We start from the raw sequence: 18,910 nt of genomic DNA on the forward strand, positions 1-18,910 counted from the left end.
TTTTCGTTGTTCCGTAAGCGTATTTGTGTGGCCGTCTGTCAGCTGCCTAACTATATAGTATATAAAGATTGCGTAAACTGACAAACCATGTATGGACGAAGTTCAAGAGTTTTACAAAGCGTCGTCGAGAGAACATTTTCATAGTTCTTAAGCTGTCGTGTTCTGCCTGGTGCCAGGTCTAATCGCGTTTTCGTCAGCTTGAATCGAGACGACGAAGCCCGCAGCCACTGACAGTACGACAGCAACGTGCCCGCCAGCCCGTCCTACCCACTTCTTCCATCATCTAACGTTTGCAATTTAAAAGGCCACTACGGGCGCATTCACTGTTATACTGCCATTACACATTTGCATATTACTCCGCCTAGGATTCTGACAGAATAGAAGAAGGACGACAGTTTTGAGTGACACAGTTAGCTGAATGACGCATGCCACAAGCTCCGCCCAAGCGTAGCGGGCACAGGCACTGCAGAGTGAACTGCGGTGAGCTGAGTTCGCACAAAGCTCGTCTGCCATTGGCGGGGAAATAATGCAGTCAGACTGACTGCAAGACGAGAAAGAAGCCCTAAATTTACGCATTTTTTTTTTCACGCTTTGTTCAATCGGCTCTGCAACGAAGACTGCATCTTGGTAAAGAACGCGGAGCGAAACAACGTAAGAATATGAATCAAGTCGACAGATGTTGCACAGCCCGCAGAGCACTACAGAGCACTGAATAAAAAGCCCGACTAGACTGCAGTCTCGTACCCGGCTGTATAAGAAAGCCAGTACGAAGCTGCCGTAGAGACGTATCCACGCTCAAACGCCGTTGCAGCAGGACGTAGGCGTATGTCTGAAGGCTGCTTCTAGTCGTATATGTGAAGGCATAGGTGTTAAGGCACAAACATCGCGCGCGTGCGCGCTAGTGTTCCCGCTCAACGTCCGTATGCAAATCGTCACTGTACGTATGGCTGAGCGTAGCGGATCACAGACGCTCAGCGAAAACTCTCTATACCCTCCGTGTATTTCTTCGAGGCTTTTTCTGAGCCACGGAGGATGCTCACGCGCGGCCCTTGCACCGTAGCAAGCAGGTCCAGCCATTGCTTTTTCGTTCTTTAGGTGGAAGGCGTCTACGTTACTGATGCAAGGTTTGAGTTCGGGCTGGTTTGTATTCCATCGTACGCTCGCATACAGCGCAGACAAAGACGAAAAGGCAGAAAGAACGACAGCGCTCGACTCTGTCGTCCTTTCTGTTCTTTCGTCTTTGTGTGCGACTCAAGTTTACAATGTACGGTAGCACGAGTAAACCAGAGGAGTGAAAGTTATGAGTAATGCGCATGCGTGGATCATGTACATAGGGCGCTTTGTGCTGAGTGAACTTGCGGGCGAAAGCGTCGCAGTCCTTCTTACGCAACACTCAGCGACAGAAAAGCCGTCTACGCGAAATATAAGTGCGAATATTCGTGTTAGTTATTCAAATGGAGAAGACGAACGTTAGCGACGCCTGTTACTCCGTATAAGTTTGAACCTTCGCGACAGCTCTGCACAATTTTACAAAGCAAACTTCACGCACGACCGAGGAAGGCTGTTGTACGTTTGGTGAAATGCTTTGAGCCCACCTCCTTTCGATACGGTGCTGTTTACTTACTTCAGCAGCTGAGATTGTCATCGTTTCTTAAAAAAAAAGAAAAACATCATGTACACTTTAAACTCGACCACCACATATATACTTCAAATTTCTTGGCAATAGCAAGAGACTCATGTTCGAAAATTTTTGTTAACTTCCATAAGAGAAATGATGTTTCTTTCAGGGCATGTTCTCTTTAATAAAATGCAAAATATGCGAGTTTACGGCCCCGGATATGAGCATGCACTTCAGTATTATAGGTAGTTGTAGCAGCAATGACTAACTGATGATGAAAATGCCACATATTGGGGGAAGGTCATCACATAATTGCAAGTCACTAACAGAGCAACTCTATGGATTGCGGAAGGGCAAAAAGTTATTTGACTAAAACGCGTCAGCAAGGAGCATGAACAGGCCATGTAAACATTGTGAGAGTAGAAATTAATGCTTATCGCTTATACTATTCACAAGAAATTTCACGAATTCGTCGTCTGCTAGAATATCGCGTTGTGTCTTCATATTTCATCTCCGTTTGTCTGGTTAAGTAACAGTTGTATCGTGTACCTACGGAGCAGAAACCTGAAAGCTTACGAAAAGTGTTCAACTTAAATTGAGGACGACGCAGCGAAGCCATGGAAAGAAAAATGATAGGTGTAACCTTAAGGGACAAGAAGAGTGTTTCAGAAGGGACAGAGTGGGTCAAGGAAGAAACGGGTGTTAAGGACATCATAGTCGAAATCAAGAAGAAGAAATGGACATGGGCAGGGCATGTAGGGTGTAGGCAAGATAACCGCCGGTCATTAAGAATAACAGACTGGATTCCAAGAGAAGGCAAGCGCGCGAGGGGGAGTCAGAACGTTAGGTGGGCAGATGAGATTAAGAAGTTTGCGGGGATAACGCGGTTGCTGCAAGCAAAGGACTGTTTTAACTGGAGAAACAAAGGAGAGGCCTTTGTCCTGCAATAGGCGCAGTCAGACTGATGATGATGATGATGATGATGTCTGGGCACGACCAGGGTCCAAGCACCCTTTGTGCACGAAGAGTGCGCCTATCTAGAAAGCTGAGACGACTACAAAAGAACTCTCGTTGGTTGTCGTTTAACACGTGTCTCGATTGGTCAGGCGCGTTTTACCTTTGGCTAGAGAAGCGTCCGACTCGGCCAATGAGATGTCCAGAGAGGCGATGATGTGCGCGCACGGCTTGCGCAGCGCCCTTCCTGCCTCGGTGGGCGGCCAGCAAGTGAAGGAGTCCCAAGCGGATGGGCAACCTTGCCCAAAAAGAATGTCAGGTTCGTGTGCAAGCGGCTGCTGGCTCTGATGTTCTGGTCCGGCAGTGTGACGCACCGAGAGTGGTTCCACTGCCAAGGATATTCCTGCACGCAGAAAAAAAGTACTCCTGAGGTTATGTGTAGTAAAAAAAATCGCTGATCATGATGACTGAGGGGCGCGAGAAAACGACACACAACCGACTCGCCCAACTTTTTACATTATTGAAAAAAATCACTGTTTCGCTGCAAGGGCGAAACAATAAATGCGACAGCAACAAATTGGAGTGTTATACGAAGTAACGCTAGCAGCTCTTTTGGATCCGATCTCGCGTAGCTCTACAAAGCACTGGTGTAAGGGAATACGGCCGCTCCAGGGAGCGACGCGGCTTTCGTGGTGTTTCTGGCCTCAACGCGAAGTAAGCGCTGAGAGCACGTCACGTAACATTGGTATACGAGTCGTCTACTGATGTCTGTCGAGATAGCGCGCGCGCCAGCGCTCGCGACCGCGCCTTTATGATCAAAGTTCGCAGTTGGTGCTCGAGCTACGCAGCCAGTACTGCGTAGGTCGAGCTGCCTTGTACTAGTAAGAAAAAAATCACAGCATATCCACGGAGTGAATGATGATGAGTGGGCGAAGCTGCGGAGGTTCATCGGTAAACCGTAAATGTTCCGTGAATTCTGCCCAGTACATCATCACCGACGTGAGATCGGGCGCGCTTATACTAAAGGTTCGATGAGAGTTATGACGACTTGCAGCTCACTTTAATTTTACATGTAGGCTGTGAATTTTCATTGTTTAGAAAACCATTGCTTTAGAAAACATCTGGCGTCTTTCGTTAAGCAGCTGGCGTCTTTTCGTTTTGCTTTAGAAACATCTGGCGTTCTTTCATTTTGCTTTTATAAAACATCTGGCGTCTTTCGTTGGTTTATTTCATCAATCAACGGCGTTTTGAACAAAATTTTTATTGTTTAATCACGCACAGGAGAAATCTCACCAGGCACTACCTTGGAGGTAAACAATGGCTGCTAATGGGAATGAGAGACAGAAGAAGTCGGCTTTTAGCTAACACTTACACTTCTACTTCTACTAACGTTTCCTACTGGAACATGCCAATGGCTGCTAATGGGGAATGAGAGACAGAAGAATTCGGCTTTTAGTTAACGCGCACGCTGCGAATTTTTTATTGTTCAACAACGCACAGGAAAAATCTCCCACCGGCACCACCTTGGAGGTCAAGATCTGGTACTAGCGTTAAGACTGGTTACGCACTACGAGGGACGAACGGGTGCCGCTTTAAGGAGCTTCGCCCCTAAAAGAGAGGAAGCAGGACATTGAGGTTTGCATAACGTGAACACCGCGTAAACTTAATGCGACTTCATCAGTGCTGCTTTCGGCTTGCTCAGTGCTGCTACGCACGCTATCACGCAGAAAGCACTACAATATGCCTAAACGGCGCGAACAAGAGCGGAACAACCCACAGGACGAAGCGCCAACTATAAACTGGTTTCTGTATCGCAGATGGCGAAGTATATGCAAGACAGAGAACAACCACCACAAAAAAGTGAGCGCTTGTCCCTGCGTCGGTTTTCCGCTGTCCCACCGTTCGCGTTGTTTCGCCGTAATTCACTCAAACTAGCCCACCTGATAACGCTTGAGCACGGGCGCGCGAAGGGTTCTCTATTGGGAGAGGGGGGGATGAGAACGCTGTGCAAAGACGAAGTATTAGGGGTGCCCCCCCCCCTCCTTCATATGCCCCTGTGTGCGCACGCCTCTATGCCCCTGAGTACTACAATGTTCGACAAGGTTCTCCACCTGCCGCGCTGTGAAACGCCCACTTGTTATCTCGACTCTCACTTAATGTAGTCTGCGGCACATTGGAAAAGAATTATATTTTGACCGATTTGTTGACGGTTTATAACAGTAAGTGATTCAAATTGTGGAAGATATAGGTATCGGTACAGCAGAAGCGCGGGCTTCTTGAGTACGCCTTTAGGTTTTTGGCGAACCAAAATTAGCGCGTATGAACACAATATAGGTCCGGAGCATTACAGCACCAGAGTGACGTCATCAACTCCAGAAGAGAAAGAGAGATAGAGAGAAAGAAACAATAGCAGAACGAGGACAAGTATGTTCAGACATGAACTCCGCGAACGCGTCTTTTCTGTCGCGGGAACGTGAACACAGGCAGCCGAACCCTGCCTTCGCCGAACTGAATACTGTTTCTACTGTTATGTCAATGCAGCGCGTGTCTCTTATCGGTACTAAAACGTTTCCCGTCTCTGCGAAGTTCTTTGTCGACTTGCGAGAACTCTACGCAGAGGGTCCCAATCCTTTCAGACTGAAGTCCGTCTCTGGTTTCTGGCGTCCCAATTCAAAAGACCCCGAGTTCTCGCGCCCTCTTCCCAGCTCGCTCGCCATTGGTAACCACACACGTAATACGGACCAGCGAAGTGTATGCCGACGGTAGTGGTAGGAGGACGGCTGATAATGATGAGCTCGCAAGGTTACAGAGTACATGCAGCGTCGATGTGCAGCTACACTTACTTGTGCAGCTGACCTTTTCACGGACTGCAAGCCAGGGAGGCGTCGCCTACTCGCGAAAAGCCTCGCTTCCGTGGGAGCTGCTATCGCTAATCACTAGCTAAGAGCCATCGCGAGTCCTTCAATAGTTAGAGGGAAGGTCTGGGAGGCGGGTATGTCGTAACGTGCTGCTCAGTTCCTTCTGACACAACTTCACGGCAAAGAGGCCTGTTTCTATTGCCGCGAGAAGTCATCGGAGGTTGATGCGAAAAGAAGGAAAAGTCGGTGGTCCTCGAAATACGGGCCCTAGTGAGCACAAAGGCAGGACAGCTGCAATGGTAGCTACACGTACGTATCCAAGCCCGCCTCTTTCATGTTCCTGTTATTTCTTTTCCCATCTTTCTCTTCACTGGTCTGTGTGCCCCAACCCACTTTTCCATAGAGAGTAGCATACAGGCCTATATACACACGCCTTTGGAAGTTTATGTTGACTTCACTGCCATTACAATTAAACGTATTACAGAAATAAACTTGTTAAATCGAGCATTCAATCCACGATGATTGGTTCAGGCTAAGCACATTGAATCAAGCGATCGTATATATTGAATTTTGGAGTTATCGTTTCCCATTATGCATTACTAGCAAATGGGGAACTAGCAAACGCTAGCTAACGTCAGCACACCATTCAGGAGTCAAGAAATGCGCGTTATAAAAGGAAACGAAAGAACAATAATAAAAAAAGATCGTGGTTATTAGAACCCTTCTAATTCAGAACAGATTATGACGTGTCGATCTTCCCCTTCAGCATGACTGGCTATTGCTTGTGCCAGTTACTTTAACCATCTACCTCATGTAAGGATATTTATTGACACCTCCATTTATGACACCCCAACTACTTAGTGACTACCCCAACTGGCACATTATTGACAGTGCCATCGTTCCCATTTGAAGGAATTATTTCGTCATTTCAAGCGTGGAAGCACCTATTATGATCCGCTGTGGCCTTACACAACTAGAGCATTCCAGACCGTTTTTGCAAGTTGGCATTCCATACTTCTGTCGCTTATCACTACGATCGCTGGGAGCGAGATAACAGATACCGCGAAACAAGTCCCGAGCTGATTGGCGAGGCAGACATTACAGCTTAACTGCGAAAAATTGTGGCCAAGCTTTCTCCGAAAGTGGAACGGCCGCAGCAGCAGTTGTCGGGCACTTTATCATTGCAAGATCAAGATGGATAACACGTTTTAAGAGGAAAAAAAAAAGCAAGGAGGACCAGAAATGGAAATCCCACCAGGGCGGTATGCAGCGAAGAGCCGGAAAAAAAAAACACCATGAAAGGGAAGATACGAGAGACACTCGTGTGTAATAAAAAGATGAAAAAAATAATAAGGACGGGACATTAACAAAACAGGGGAAAAGATGCAAAGTAAGAACGTTTGTGATGCCTATTCTTTTTGCTATAGCTGAAGTTTCCGTTTCTCTAGCGCGAAATTATGCTCGGCTTCTGGTCTGGAAAATCACATTCCCGCGAGATTCGCCATTACCGCGGAGCAGACGGCGGAACCAGAAACGAAAAATGTGTGACTGCAGAATAGCTCGGACTCATATTTCAATGAAGGCCGCATTTCCGCATACGGAGGCATAATGAAGAGACAAAAATAATTTTTTTTTGGAAATAGACAAAAGAAGGAGCGAAACGAAGAAGCTATATGTACTCTGGGCGGCAGCAGACTGGACCACGGGCGAGTATCAGAGGATTGCCGAACGCACCTGCGCCATCTTTTTTTTCTTTTTTTTTTTCGTGAGATACCGCCCTGCACTTCTTCTCTAGGGGGAAGCCCCGTTGACAAATGCGCTGTCTCTCGCCGGAACCGAACCGTCAGGTCCAGGCGCTGGAGAAATGGGACGCTCCAAAAAAACGCATCAGTTTCCCGTCAGAGAAAACAGCAAATCAAGAAAAGACAAATATAGACAAAGACAGAGAATCTACATACCGCACATCGGTTATTAGAGAAAGCTTCCACCCATTCCGCGGTTTGGCTACGAGATGGCTTCCTTTTTCGGATGATTCCGCGCAGCTCGTTAGCAGAGACATTGCGAGCAATAACTTATCGCGAGTCGGGGGTTCTACTGTTTCTCCCCACAACGTCCGCCTTGTATGGAGAGATAATTAGCTGCCGAGGGTTTCGAAAAAAAAAAGAAAACCTTCCTGTGAGGGGAGACGCCCAATTTGTTTCATTTCACTATTCGTGGAAATGACAGCTTCCCAATTTCGCAAATGAAAAAAAAAAAAAAAAAACGGAGTTGGCCGGGACGCTGCCCAGCCGTCCCCGTAGGTTTGACAGGTGGCCTCGTCTGTGTAAAAAAAAAAAAAAAAGATACACCAGATCCCAGGCAATTGGGAATCGGTTTAATGCGAAACAGTCAGCGAGTAGCAGCCCATGCTGCATTTGTTTTGGCTTTTAGCCAACTGTTACAGGGTGGATCGACATGTTTTGTGTAAATGGGGCAGCGGCGTAAACATCGTGGGCTTATCAGCCATGTCGACTTCACTGGCTCTTAAAAGGTACCTCATTAGGGATCGACGTAACGTCAGCACTTGCGTTATCGCACAGAAGTCAGTTTTAGCGAAACTATGCATGCTATATGGCGGCGATGATGTGCATATCATTCGCGGCGTTCGTGAGCTTATTCCTCCGGGGTCGAGCAACGTTTGAGTATAGCTTGTCGAGTAATAGAAGTACATATGTAATGTTTATTACATAGTGCGAATACTGCAACCACAAGTGACGTTGCCCTGGCATGACGCCTGCATAATGTATTTTTTAAAGCAACTTCGAGACATGGCATGGCTCTGTGGCGGAATACTTGATTGCCACGCAGAATGCCTGGGTTCTATTGCGACTCGAATCCCGATTTTTTATTCTTTGCATCCGTCGGGATTCGTCACTCACCGTCAACGTTGCTGATGCCGGCACCGTGCATTCTGTGACACGGACTGCTTAACGCTTTCGCGTTAAAACCTCTGACTTCTGTTCTCGCCCTTCATGGGTTAATATCGACTATGACTCAACTGGCTCAGGACCGTGGTATGCGGGTATGTGCTGCACGTGTCTGGGACAAAAGGGTCGCACCGCTAGTCATCTGAAGGGGGGCACCGATTCTGCCTCATATATAGCTCTACGCATTCCTTTCACGTCATTTTTCAATGCGCAGGGTAACGGCTACGCATTCTTCCTGACGATATGGCATCTGAGGACCCCTGATGTTGCATTCGAAGAACTGTTTACTTCGTCTTTACTCTCGGAAAGCCGGGGACCAATGGCAGGCCATCGTGAGAACCACGTCATCGCTTCATTTTCATTTATGCCTCCATGGCGGAGCTCGTCTCCTTTGACTTGTTCAAAAAAGGGGAAGGAAAAGGTCAGGCCCCTCCCCCTCCCCCTCTTTCAAACTTGGCCCCCCCTGATGGAGAACCCTACGCACGCCTATGGACGGCAGCCAGGCAGCACAGCTTCTGTCGAAGCAAGCAACTCGTGCGACGCCATCTTGCCTAAAGATGGCGTCGCACGAGTTGCTTGAAAACGACCACCACAGAACTCTGTCCGTGCGGTCCTTGTATATTATTTTCCCGACGGATCGAAACGCACTCTATAATTTAATTATATCAGTTATGTGTTTTAAATTTCAGTGTTTGTGATTTCGAACAGAGCCTAGGACGCTAAAATATTTGAGGGACTATTTGCTGTGCTCCTACAGTCCAGATTGGACTGGAGCAGAGCCGTATACCCCTTCAAGGGGATACGCGGCTCTGGACGGGTGTACTTTTGGCAGTGCTGCGAAGAACTTGTGACAGGGAGTATACATTATGGGAGAGCGGTAGGCTGTCGCCCGAAAAGCCAGAACACCACGGGCAACAACGATAAATGGGTGCAGTGGTTGGAGCCGATTGCACACGCGTTCCAATGAAGCATTGATTCATTTCACGAACAAAAGTGGCACAGGTTCTCTCTAATGTTCTTCAATAATCAAGCCGCCTAGCATACAAATACATTTATGTTTTTTTAGTGACATAATATCGCAGTCCTGAGCGAGCGATGTTCCTTAATTCCAAAAATCAGGAACCATATTTGCAACGACTGATTTAAGTCCTAATATCACCGTTATATAGACATGCATCATCCTCCACCTTTAGTTTTCAGCTCCGCTTTTTTATTATTATTAAATGTCTTCAAGGAGAGGTTGGTGCTTATACATGGCTCCGACTACTCCTCTTCCCTTTTTAATTTTGCGTCACGAACTTATAAATAAAAGTAGAGTATTGTAAAACTCACACACGGCAATGTCCTTATAAAATGAATGTTCTCACGTCATGCATAGCGTCCACGTGTCGACAACAATGTTCACACACAAGGCACACAAAAAATTACACCATCTCCCGCTAAAGGGGACCATGAGTAGATGCGAAGCCGGAGCACTTGCACGATCGCGTTCCGTTGGCGTTCGTTGGGCATGCTACCGCGCTCGCGTCGTGGAACGCGAAGAGCGACGCTACGCGCGTCGTACCTTCCATCTAGCCTGGCCGTTAATTCTCACAGGGCGAGCGGGGAACGCGGTCGACAGGTGGGCGAGAGGGGGCAGCGTAGGAGAGGAGAGAGAAGGGGAGGGGACGCGCATGCGCTCGAGCTCATCGCGGCGTTGCGCAGGAGAGAATTTCGGCATGTCTACCCGCGTTTCAGAGGAAGAGTGGAAAGGGGGAGGGGAGAGGGGAAGTGGAGAGGGGTATGGGAGAGGGAAGGGGAGAGGAAAGTGGAGGGGAATGGGAGAGGGTGAGTGGAGACGGTAGATGATAGGGGGAATGGTTAGGGGGAGTGGAGAGGAGGTGTGTGGAGATGGTATGCGCATGCGCAGTAAGGGTGGTCACGCCGCACACCACCACCGGATTGAGCTCCGCCTTAAGATACTTCGCATCTAAAAACGTTCGCACTCTGCCGCTTCTCAGGCATGGCGGAACAACGTGACAGATGTAAGCGCATTAGCAAACTCTATCACTCCAGTGTGCGTAAATGTTTCTAATCATCTTATCCCGTTTACATACATTCAGGAAGGAACCTTGATTTGCTCTCAGTGTCCCGACACTGAAGACAGCCTCACAGAGTGGCAAAACTGCGCAGCATAAGCACCCAAGATGCATATTAATTCGTAAACGTCCCCAATACCACCGCCTCCCTTTCCTTATCCAATTTTATGGTGGAGCTGTAAACGGCACATTTCCATGATCTTGTGGCGTCCGTCCGTGTACGAAACAGAAAAAGAACCCACGTGACCTCTTCCGAACGAGCGATGACGTCAAATATAAGAATGACGACTGGGCGTGTCGGTAGCGTGTGTGTGTATCTCCCTCTCTCCGTTCTCATCGTCACGCCTTACACTTAAAAATAAACGTAAGATAAGGACGCCATCCTGATAATATGGTGCGATGCAAATAACCAGTACGGACCGCTGCACAGAATAGACCCGACGTGTAGCTTTTATATGTCACAAGGACTAACAAGGCAAGATGAAACTTGCATTCACCGGCTGAGACTCGACGTTGCCTGCAGGAAATACTTCAAGCAAAAGATCAGGCTGTCGGACTCACCCACGTGCACCATATGTAATACTGGGGAAGACTTAAAGCACGTACTCTGCGACTGTTGCCGTTACGACGCCGATTGACAGACTCTGAAGGCTTCATTTGCAACGCGGCTTGAGCTTGGAGCTGCGGCACCTTCTCGGCCCGTGGCAAGACAGAGGTTGTGCGATGCGCAACACAAAAGCACTGTTGGCGTTCTTGAGGAACACTCGGCTTAACCAAAGCTTATGAATGACTCTTTTTATGTATATATGTGCGTTGTGACTGTAGGTACTATTTGCGTGTATATGGTGTATATGTGATCATTGTATACACCGTAGACATCACCCGACACCTGGAGTAGCAAGCCAGGCGACAAACCAGGCTAACCTCTCCGGGCATTTCATTAAAAATTATTATCTCTCTCCTGACGTCACAGATCACCGAAACTTGTGACGTCACCATGACGTCATAGTCACCACGCACGATGACGCCATCAATTTATTCCCGGAGGCATTGCAACACTACTTCCGGTACGGTACGTGTTTTGTGCGTGTTTCGCCAACGCACTCGAGTGAAGGCTCTGCGTTGTAGCGGTCGTGCGTGGCAAGTATGGGTCGACCGCTCAATGTGAGAACGCCACTGGAGCAGCGGGCTTGTGAACAACGCAGACGAGAGCGGAGGTGGGAGTGCGCCTGTCAGCTCCGTTGGTCACCAACCTTCACAAAGTGGAATGGCTGAAAGTGTTCTTATTTGCGGATCAGTTTAAGGGACCTCCCTGTCATCGTCTCATGCATTCGCGCTGGCGTCACGCCGGTCCCACGTTTGATGCACATAAGACGAGCAGGCTACACGTTTGGGACGCCAGCGCAAGAATAGAGCATATAAACACAAGGAAATAACAAAAAAGAGCAGTAAAGAGCATAGAAACACAAGAAAAACACAAGGGTAACACAGGCAACTCAATGCTCTACAGTTCGTTCAGTTTTCACTAGGGGTATAGAACTGGCTGAGATTTTTAAAACCATGGGATAATTTGTGCACATACGCAAGCACCTCTAAAAGTTTCTTGTCGTTCAGTACTTCATGAACAGACACGTTGTCCGTGTCTATCTTCACGAGAATAATCAAATTTCTGAATTTTTTCGCCGGATGGCGCCATCCGGAAACTCGGCGTTTTCTAGCCTCACCAATTTGTCAGGACAGTTGGCGTCCACTTCATCACAGCAATACCTAAAAGCGCGGAGCGCAAGCGGGGAAAGAAAAAATCATGAGCTATTCAACTCTGTGAAGGGGGATGGCCAGCGAAACTGTGTAGCACACAACACAGAGGTGGGACGCAAATTTCGTGGAAGCTAGAGAAGTTTTTAATGTAGCGTATGCTCCTTTGAAGCTCTTCCACCGCAATTTACGTTGGCCAGAAGACTTTACGGGCTATGTTTATGTCGTTATTACTTCAAACCGCCCTCACTCGAACGCTTATTACCCGACATTCGAACGTCGAAGTTATGCAACAGAAGCGATATCGTTATAATGTAATTGTTGGGGTTTTACGTTTCAAAGCCACGACCTCATTACGAGGGACGCCGTAGTGGAGGGCTCCTGAGATTTCGACAACTTGGGGTTCTTTAACGCGCACCTGAATCTCAGCACACGGGCCTGTAGCATTTCGCCACCATCGAGACGCGGCCGCCTGGGCCAGGATTCGAGCCCACGACCTTCGGGTCAGCAGTCGAGTACCGTAACCACTAGACCACCTTGGCGGATGAGAAGCGTTATCGTTATAATGGCACGCACGCAAACGTATCTTTCACGCAAAGACGTAACAAACTTACGACTGGTATAGTAGTTCTTAAATCTTCAGAGGAGACGTCATTTTTTTTGTACTATTTTTTTTTCTGTAATAACGAGGCTAGCTTCGGTATTTGCATTGCGCACTTAAGTTCTGCATTTGATGAAACAGGAGCGAGCTTAACGAACCGAATTTCACTGACGCAGTGACGTCTTTTTTTCTTTCTGCAGGACTACCTACCGAAATTTGGAGCGCGCCTTCTGTGAAACAAAGCGGAATAAAAAGGGAATAACAAGCAACGGAAAGCTTGGCGGCAGACGGACCTAGAGAAACGGCAACGTCAGCCTTCGCGGCTCGCTGAACTGCAGCGCAACATGCTTTCTTTTCTTTTTTTTCCCTGATTTTATAGCTACATTGGCAAATTACCCCTGCTCAGCGATTCCGCAGGGCGAACAAAGAGGGGGGGGGGGGAGGGGGTTGCAATTTAATGATGTTGTTACGCAACACGCAACGCACCATAATGCGGCTTCCGTCCGTGATCTGAGCGATAACAAGCATGCGGTTACGGAAACGGAAACTATAGTCTTAAGAGTGCTTCGCTGTTCTTTCGCCTGCTATATTACGAAATCGCCAGAAGCAGGGGTCCTTCCTTCGTATAGGCGTGCTTGCCGCGGCGATTTCATGTATTGCTTGTTCATAGAAGAATACGGAGAAAACTGAGGGCAGGCTCTAGGCAATCTAGATTTCTAGAATTCTAGAACCTATAGAATTGCTACGATATTCTTTACTTCACTCAGCGTTGCCAATGCTTCTAGATTCCTGGCGCTTTCAGCGACAAAACTTTCTCTCCCAGAGCAGTTGGTCGTATCCGCTGTTTTGTTTTTTCTTCGTTGATTGTGAAATTTTGTATGCGTAGGCGCGCACAAAGATTCATTATGGGAGGGGGGGGGGGGCAATGTTTTGCTGCAGCGCCTTCCCGGTCCTTCATACTTCCTCCCACTGAGGCCTTTATGATGAGAACACAGTGCAATTACCTACCCCCCCCCCCTTCTTCCCTCTCGTGTGCGCACGCCTATGTTTGGAAGGGTCAACAACGTAGCTTGTTGGGCGAGTTGGAACAAGTCAGTCATAGTGGTATTTAGCGCAAACACTAGACAACAGACAAAGGAGAGGACGTAGACGCAGCGCATTCTTCCAACTAAAATTTATTCGAAAGCAACACACACACACACACACACACACACCACACACACACACACACACACACACACACACATATATATATATATATATATATATATATATATATATATATATATATATATATATATATATATATATCAGTAGAACCCCGCTGATACGTTTTTGAAGGGACCGTAGGAAATAAACGTAAGAGACGGGAAACGTAAGAGCCGAAAAACAGGAAAAACGGCAAAATATTTAGTGGTACAGAATTTTATTTCAATTCTTACGAGCAGCACGAAAATTGGCGCGCTCAGCCGCGATCTAGTCGATGGATAGAAACGCGGAGCTTAGGACGGCCTCATCCACAGAAATGTAATCAACGTATGTGATTTTTTTAACACCAACAGCTGTAGACAAGAAAGAACTAAGCACACGCAATCACGACCGGCGCGGCGAGTCCGACCGCGAACCGCACGCACGACCACGCGAGCTCCAACCAGCTCGAACTCCTCCCGTTCTCCGACAAATAACGATGATGATGAGTCTACGCCAACGCGATGGCAGAAGTGAATGCCAATCTCGAAGGCCTTGCTTTCGCAAGCAATTACGTCATACACGCCATGTTTGTGCAATACAAATCTCAGAGGCTATGCTTTTGTCAATAGTAAATGCCAATCTCGAAGGCCTTGCTTTCGCGAGCAGTTACGTCATAGACGCCATCTTTGCAATTTGAATCTCGAAGGCCATGCTTTTGTTTGCATCAATTGAAAGATTCTGTTGCTTGCGCCTCTCATGCGGCTAATATTACGGTCAAACGAGGCCAAACTGCGTGAAAATGCACCATGGCCGCTCTCTTTGGTAGTCACTCGGTCGGCTCCGAGCGCACTTCGCGACGTATCATACGGGAACGGTCCGACAGTTACGACGTAACAGCGGGGTTCCCAATACATTGTATCCTATGGGAGCTATGCCGGGACCGGCGGAAAACGACGTAACAGCCGGGAAAACGCAGCAGCAGTGAGGAACGTAACAGCGGGGTTCTACTGTATATATATATATATATATATATATATATATATATACGGACCAAAGGGCCAAAGAAGAAAGAGAAGAAAAAAAAAAACCCCTGGGAATGAAAAGAAAAAGAAAAGAAGATAAAACCAAAATGTGCCCGCTTTTTTCTTTGGTCCGTTGGTCCGTATATATATATGCGTGTTCCTTTCGAATAAATTTCAGTTGGAAGAATGCGCTGCGTCTACGTCCTCTCCTTTGTCTGTCGTCTAGTGTTAGCGCTAAATATCACAATGACTGGTTTGTAAGAATACTTAACTTGTTACTATGTTTCGCGGCTTGTTGTACCAAAGTGTCATTTTAACCAACTGCAACGATACTTTGTGAAAAGTGTATGCTGCTTTAAGCCTCTGCCTTCCCTCCCCCGTGTAATGCCTCTAGCGGGCCCTTAGGGTATGTTATTAAATAAACAAAGGCAAGTCAATGGCATGCAAATTTTTAATAAGACACTTTAGACGGTTTGCGGCTGCAGGTACCGAGTGACAAAGGACATGGTATGCGTGCGTAGCAATCAAGAAACGCACAAAGCGCATGCATCGTTAGCGCTCTTACGTCACAGTAGCAGGAAACGCAAAGAAGATTTAAGTGACGGACGTAACAGCGTCACCCAATGCACCCAGGATAATCCGGATCTCGTAAGCCAATCTCAAGCACGAACGATTCTTCGAGCTGCACAAGCGCGCTTCGATAGATTTGCGATTCTCAATTCTTCGAGCTGCACAAGAACGCTTCGATAGATTTGCGATTCTCAATTCTTCGAGCTGCACAAGAACGCTTCGATAGATTTTTTTTTATGAAACAGCCTCTACGTAGTGCGTACATATAGGCGCGACACAAGGCGAACGCATTCGCAATTTCTTATCAACGCAATACTATCTATGGAGACATGTATACAAGGTCTCGCAAGGAATCTCCAGTTTTTCAGTCTGCTTTTTAATGAATTATTTGTTTATGTCATACCCCGAGCACTTCATAGCCTTGCTGTGTGTGGGGGGGGATGAAAATATTCAAATAATACAGTGTGGTAGCGACCACTAGCAGTATAAAAATATGCACATATACACACGTATACGCATAGATACATGCACACATCACAGCGGCAAAGAACCTGCTCATCCCCCCCCCCCCCCAAAAAAAAAAGAAAGAAAGAAAAAAAAGACAGGCGTGCATGCTACAGAGCTGTAGTAGAAGGTATACAGCAAATAAACATGCAAGAAGCTCACCAATGCAATGAGGAAGTGTATTATAGCTAGTAATTATTAAAATAATACTTAAACGAACAGCAATAACCAATAATGAATAAGATGCCCGCAAACTGAATGTATAGTGGTGATCACAATGAGCAGCGTAAGGGATCAATAACTCTAGCACAAGAATAATTATTTCAGTGCAAAAATATGTCATCAGACGATGTCGTCACACGAATTCTTATTTTTCTTTCCTTGTAGTTAGTGCGAAACTATACCAAAAACAGAAACAAACAATTAAGGCAGCTTTGCACTAGTGGTGCCGAGCCTGAAGGAAGTGCGGAGCTGGGCAGCCTTCTTTGCTTCTCTTCGGTTTTCTCTTTCTTTCCTCCTCGCTTACTTTCTTTTTCTCTTTTTCCAGTTTTTTCTGTCTTTTTTTTCTCTCTTTACTTCTATTTATTACTATTTTTCTTCCTATTTTTTCCGTTTCTTTCTCTCTCTTTCTATTTATCGCTTGCTTCCTCTTTTTGTTTTTTTTTTTCGTATACCTGGTTTTGCCTGCCTTACGCCAAGCGACGATAGCATACGACAGCATACGACAGCATACGACAGCCCGGGCCCCTAAAGTGCTCAGCACTTAAAAGAAAATGAACAGGCCACAAGCGCTTCGTAAAGTTTCGCGCAACCCGCAATGATGGAAGATCATGAACTAGCCCTGTCAGATTGTTTATTTTTCTTTGAGGAATTCCGCCGGCAAACGAAGTGCACGAGTCAGTAGCGCTATCACTTTCACCGCCTTTCAGTCGCTGGACAGTGATGCCCATCGCAACGCCTGCGAAAAAAAAAAAAAAAAAGGCAGCCGACAAACAACTGCTCTGAACAATGCACGACAGCCTGCTGAAGAACGCGAGGAATTATTATAACTCCGTCGGTACCAGCTGCCGAAGTCCTTACGTTTAATACCAGAATGAAAGAAAATAACAAGCATTTCCTTAAACTGATAATGACTAAGTCCATGGGCGGAAGAAGAGGGTTAATTAGAGTTCTCAAATCGGCACAGGAGTCAACAGAAAACGCATTCATTCCGCGATCGCCTTCTCCGTGGCTTGCTCACAGCCTTTAGGAACGTTCTCGAGTTTATTAGCGCTCGGCGCGTCTAATTGGAAATTAGGCGGTCGACTGAACACACAGAAAAAGAAAAATGAGCCGGTCGACTCACGCCCCGTAATGCGAGGCGCCTTGATTGCGCGGCCAGCGAGGGCATTTTAAGACTGAATGATTCAGCAGAGAAATTTTTTGAGCAGTCGCACGCACGAAGTCCTGCGCCTGGCTGGTTTTTGGGTTGTTGAAGTTGTACGTTAAACCGCACGGCGTTTTCAATTACGCTCGAAAGCCCCTCGTTGAACCCTTAACTTATGCGCATTTAGAATATTGATCGTGCGACGGGTGCTCTTAAAGGGCCCCCTAAATAACAGCTGAAAAATGCAAGGAACGAGCGCGTTATTCTCTCCTGGAGTTCCCCGTCTTTTCCTCACAATTCGCGACGCCAGCAGCCCGTTCACGTGACGTCATGAGGAGGTAAGCTCTCGATTGGTCCATATACGAGGGATATCAGTTGTGAATCGTTTCCTATCCCGCTTTTCCCAGCAGTCGCACGCCCGTCCTTCCTGGTCTCGCATGACTATCGTGCGCGATCGACTGATTTCAATTCGTTTTGTGCGTCTTCGACTGCGCAAGCAGAGATAACAGCGTGTAGCCGAAAAGCACGGAATCCTGGTAGGCTCGGCGCTTAGTGCTGACATTATCCACGTGTTTTATGAAGAAATAAACGGCGAGAAGGAGATGGCGCCTGTATGAAGGGTGCTGAAGGCGGGAAAGAAACCACTCTCTCGTCTTTGAACTCGGAGAGGTTTAGGGGCCCTTTAACGGGACCGTGCACGCAACGGACATGTTTAACCTGCACGGATGCTGTGGCATATATTTCGCCGTCAGCTCGTGTCGTCATATAAATAAATAAATAAATAAATAAATAAATAATAAATAAATAAATAAATAAATAAATAAATAAATAAATAAATAAATAAAAGATACAGTATCGCACTGTCTGCAATGAAGGCACAAACTTTTTGAAGCGAGACATGCAAAAAAAAAAAACATCGCATAATGAATCTCAACCTTACGTGCTCAATAAACAGAAATCAATAATCATAACAAAAACTACTGACGATTGCAATACTCTCTAATGCGAAATGTGGGCGCAGCTCTACGTTCCTTTTGGTTTGGCGATGCTACATTGATGGAAAAAATTTGAGAGAGGCATACGTGTATACATACGTGCAGTTGCAGACTACTCTTTATATTTAATATTTACTTTAAAAATATTTATCTTAATTTTTGTTCTTTATTTCTATTGGTATTTATATTAGTGGTGAGTTAAATGGGTACTGACACCTTTTTCGAAGGTGAGCTTACTCTGCCATACAAATCTCCTGTATATATAGGCATTTCTGGGCAAGTGTGAAGCTCAGCAAATGCTCATAAGATATTTTATTTTGATATTCAAGTGAATTTTACCACGGCGCACCTACCGACATCGACACTGGCTTGAAGTCGGGCTACAGTACTAATTCTTGTGACTTCCCGCAGTAGTCTGGCTACAGTTGTGAT

General features: G+C 46.7%; 1 protein-coding gene across 1 annotated transcript in view; it reads right to left on the reverse strand.

The window, feature by feature from the left end:
* Positions 1 to 18,910, reverse strand: part of LOC119406415 (corticotropin-releasing factor receptor 2) — a 239,329-nt gene that overhangs the window by 39,791 nt on the left and 180,628 nt on the right. Inside the window, exon 2 of the mRNA XM_037673160.2 lies at positions 2,736 to 2,975. Within this exon, the coding sequence (XP_037529088.1) occupies positions 2,736 to 2,975 (240 nt within the window). The remainder of the gene's footprint in view (positions 1 to 2,735; positions 2,976 to 18,910) is intronic.

Source organism: Rhipicephalus sanguineus, chromosome 10 (assembly GCF_013339695.2).
Source record: "Rhipicephalus sanguineus isolate Rsan-2018 chromosome 10, BIME_Rsan_1.4, whole genome shotgun sequence".
Taxonomy (NCBI): domain Eukaryota; kingdom Metazoa; phylum Arthropoda; class Arachnida; order Ixodida; family Ixodidae; genus Rhipicephalus; species Rhipicephalus sanguineus.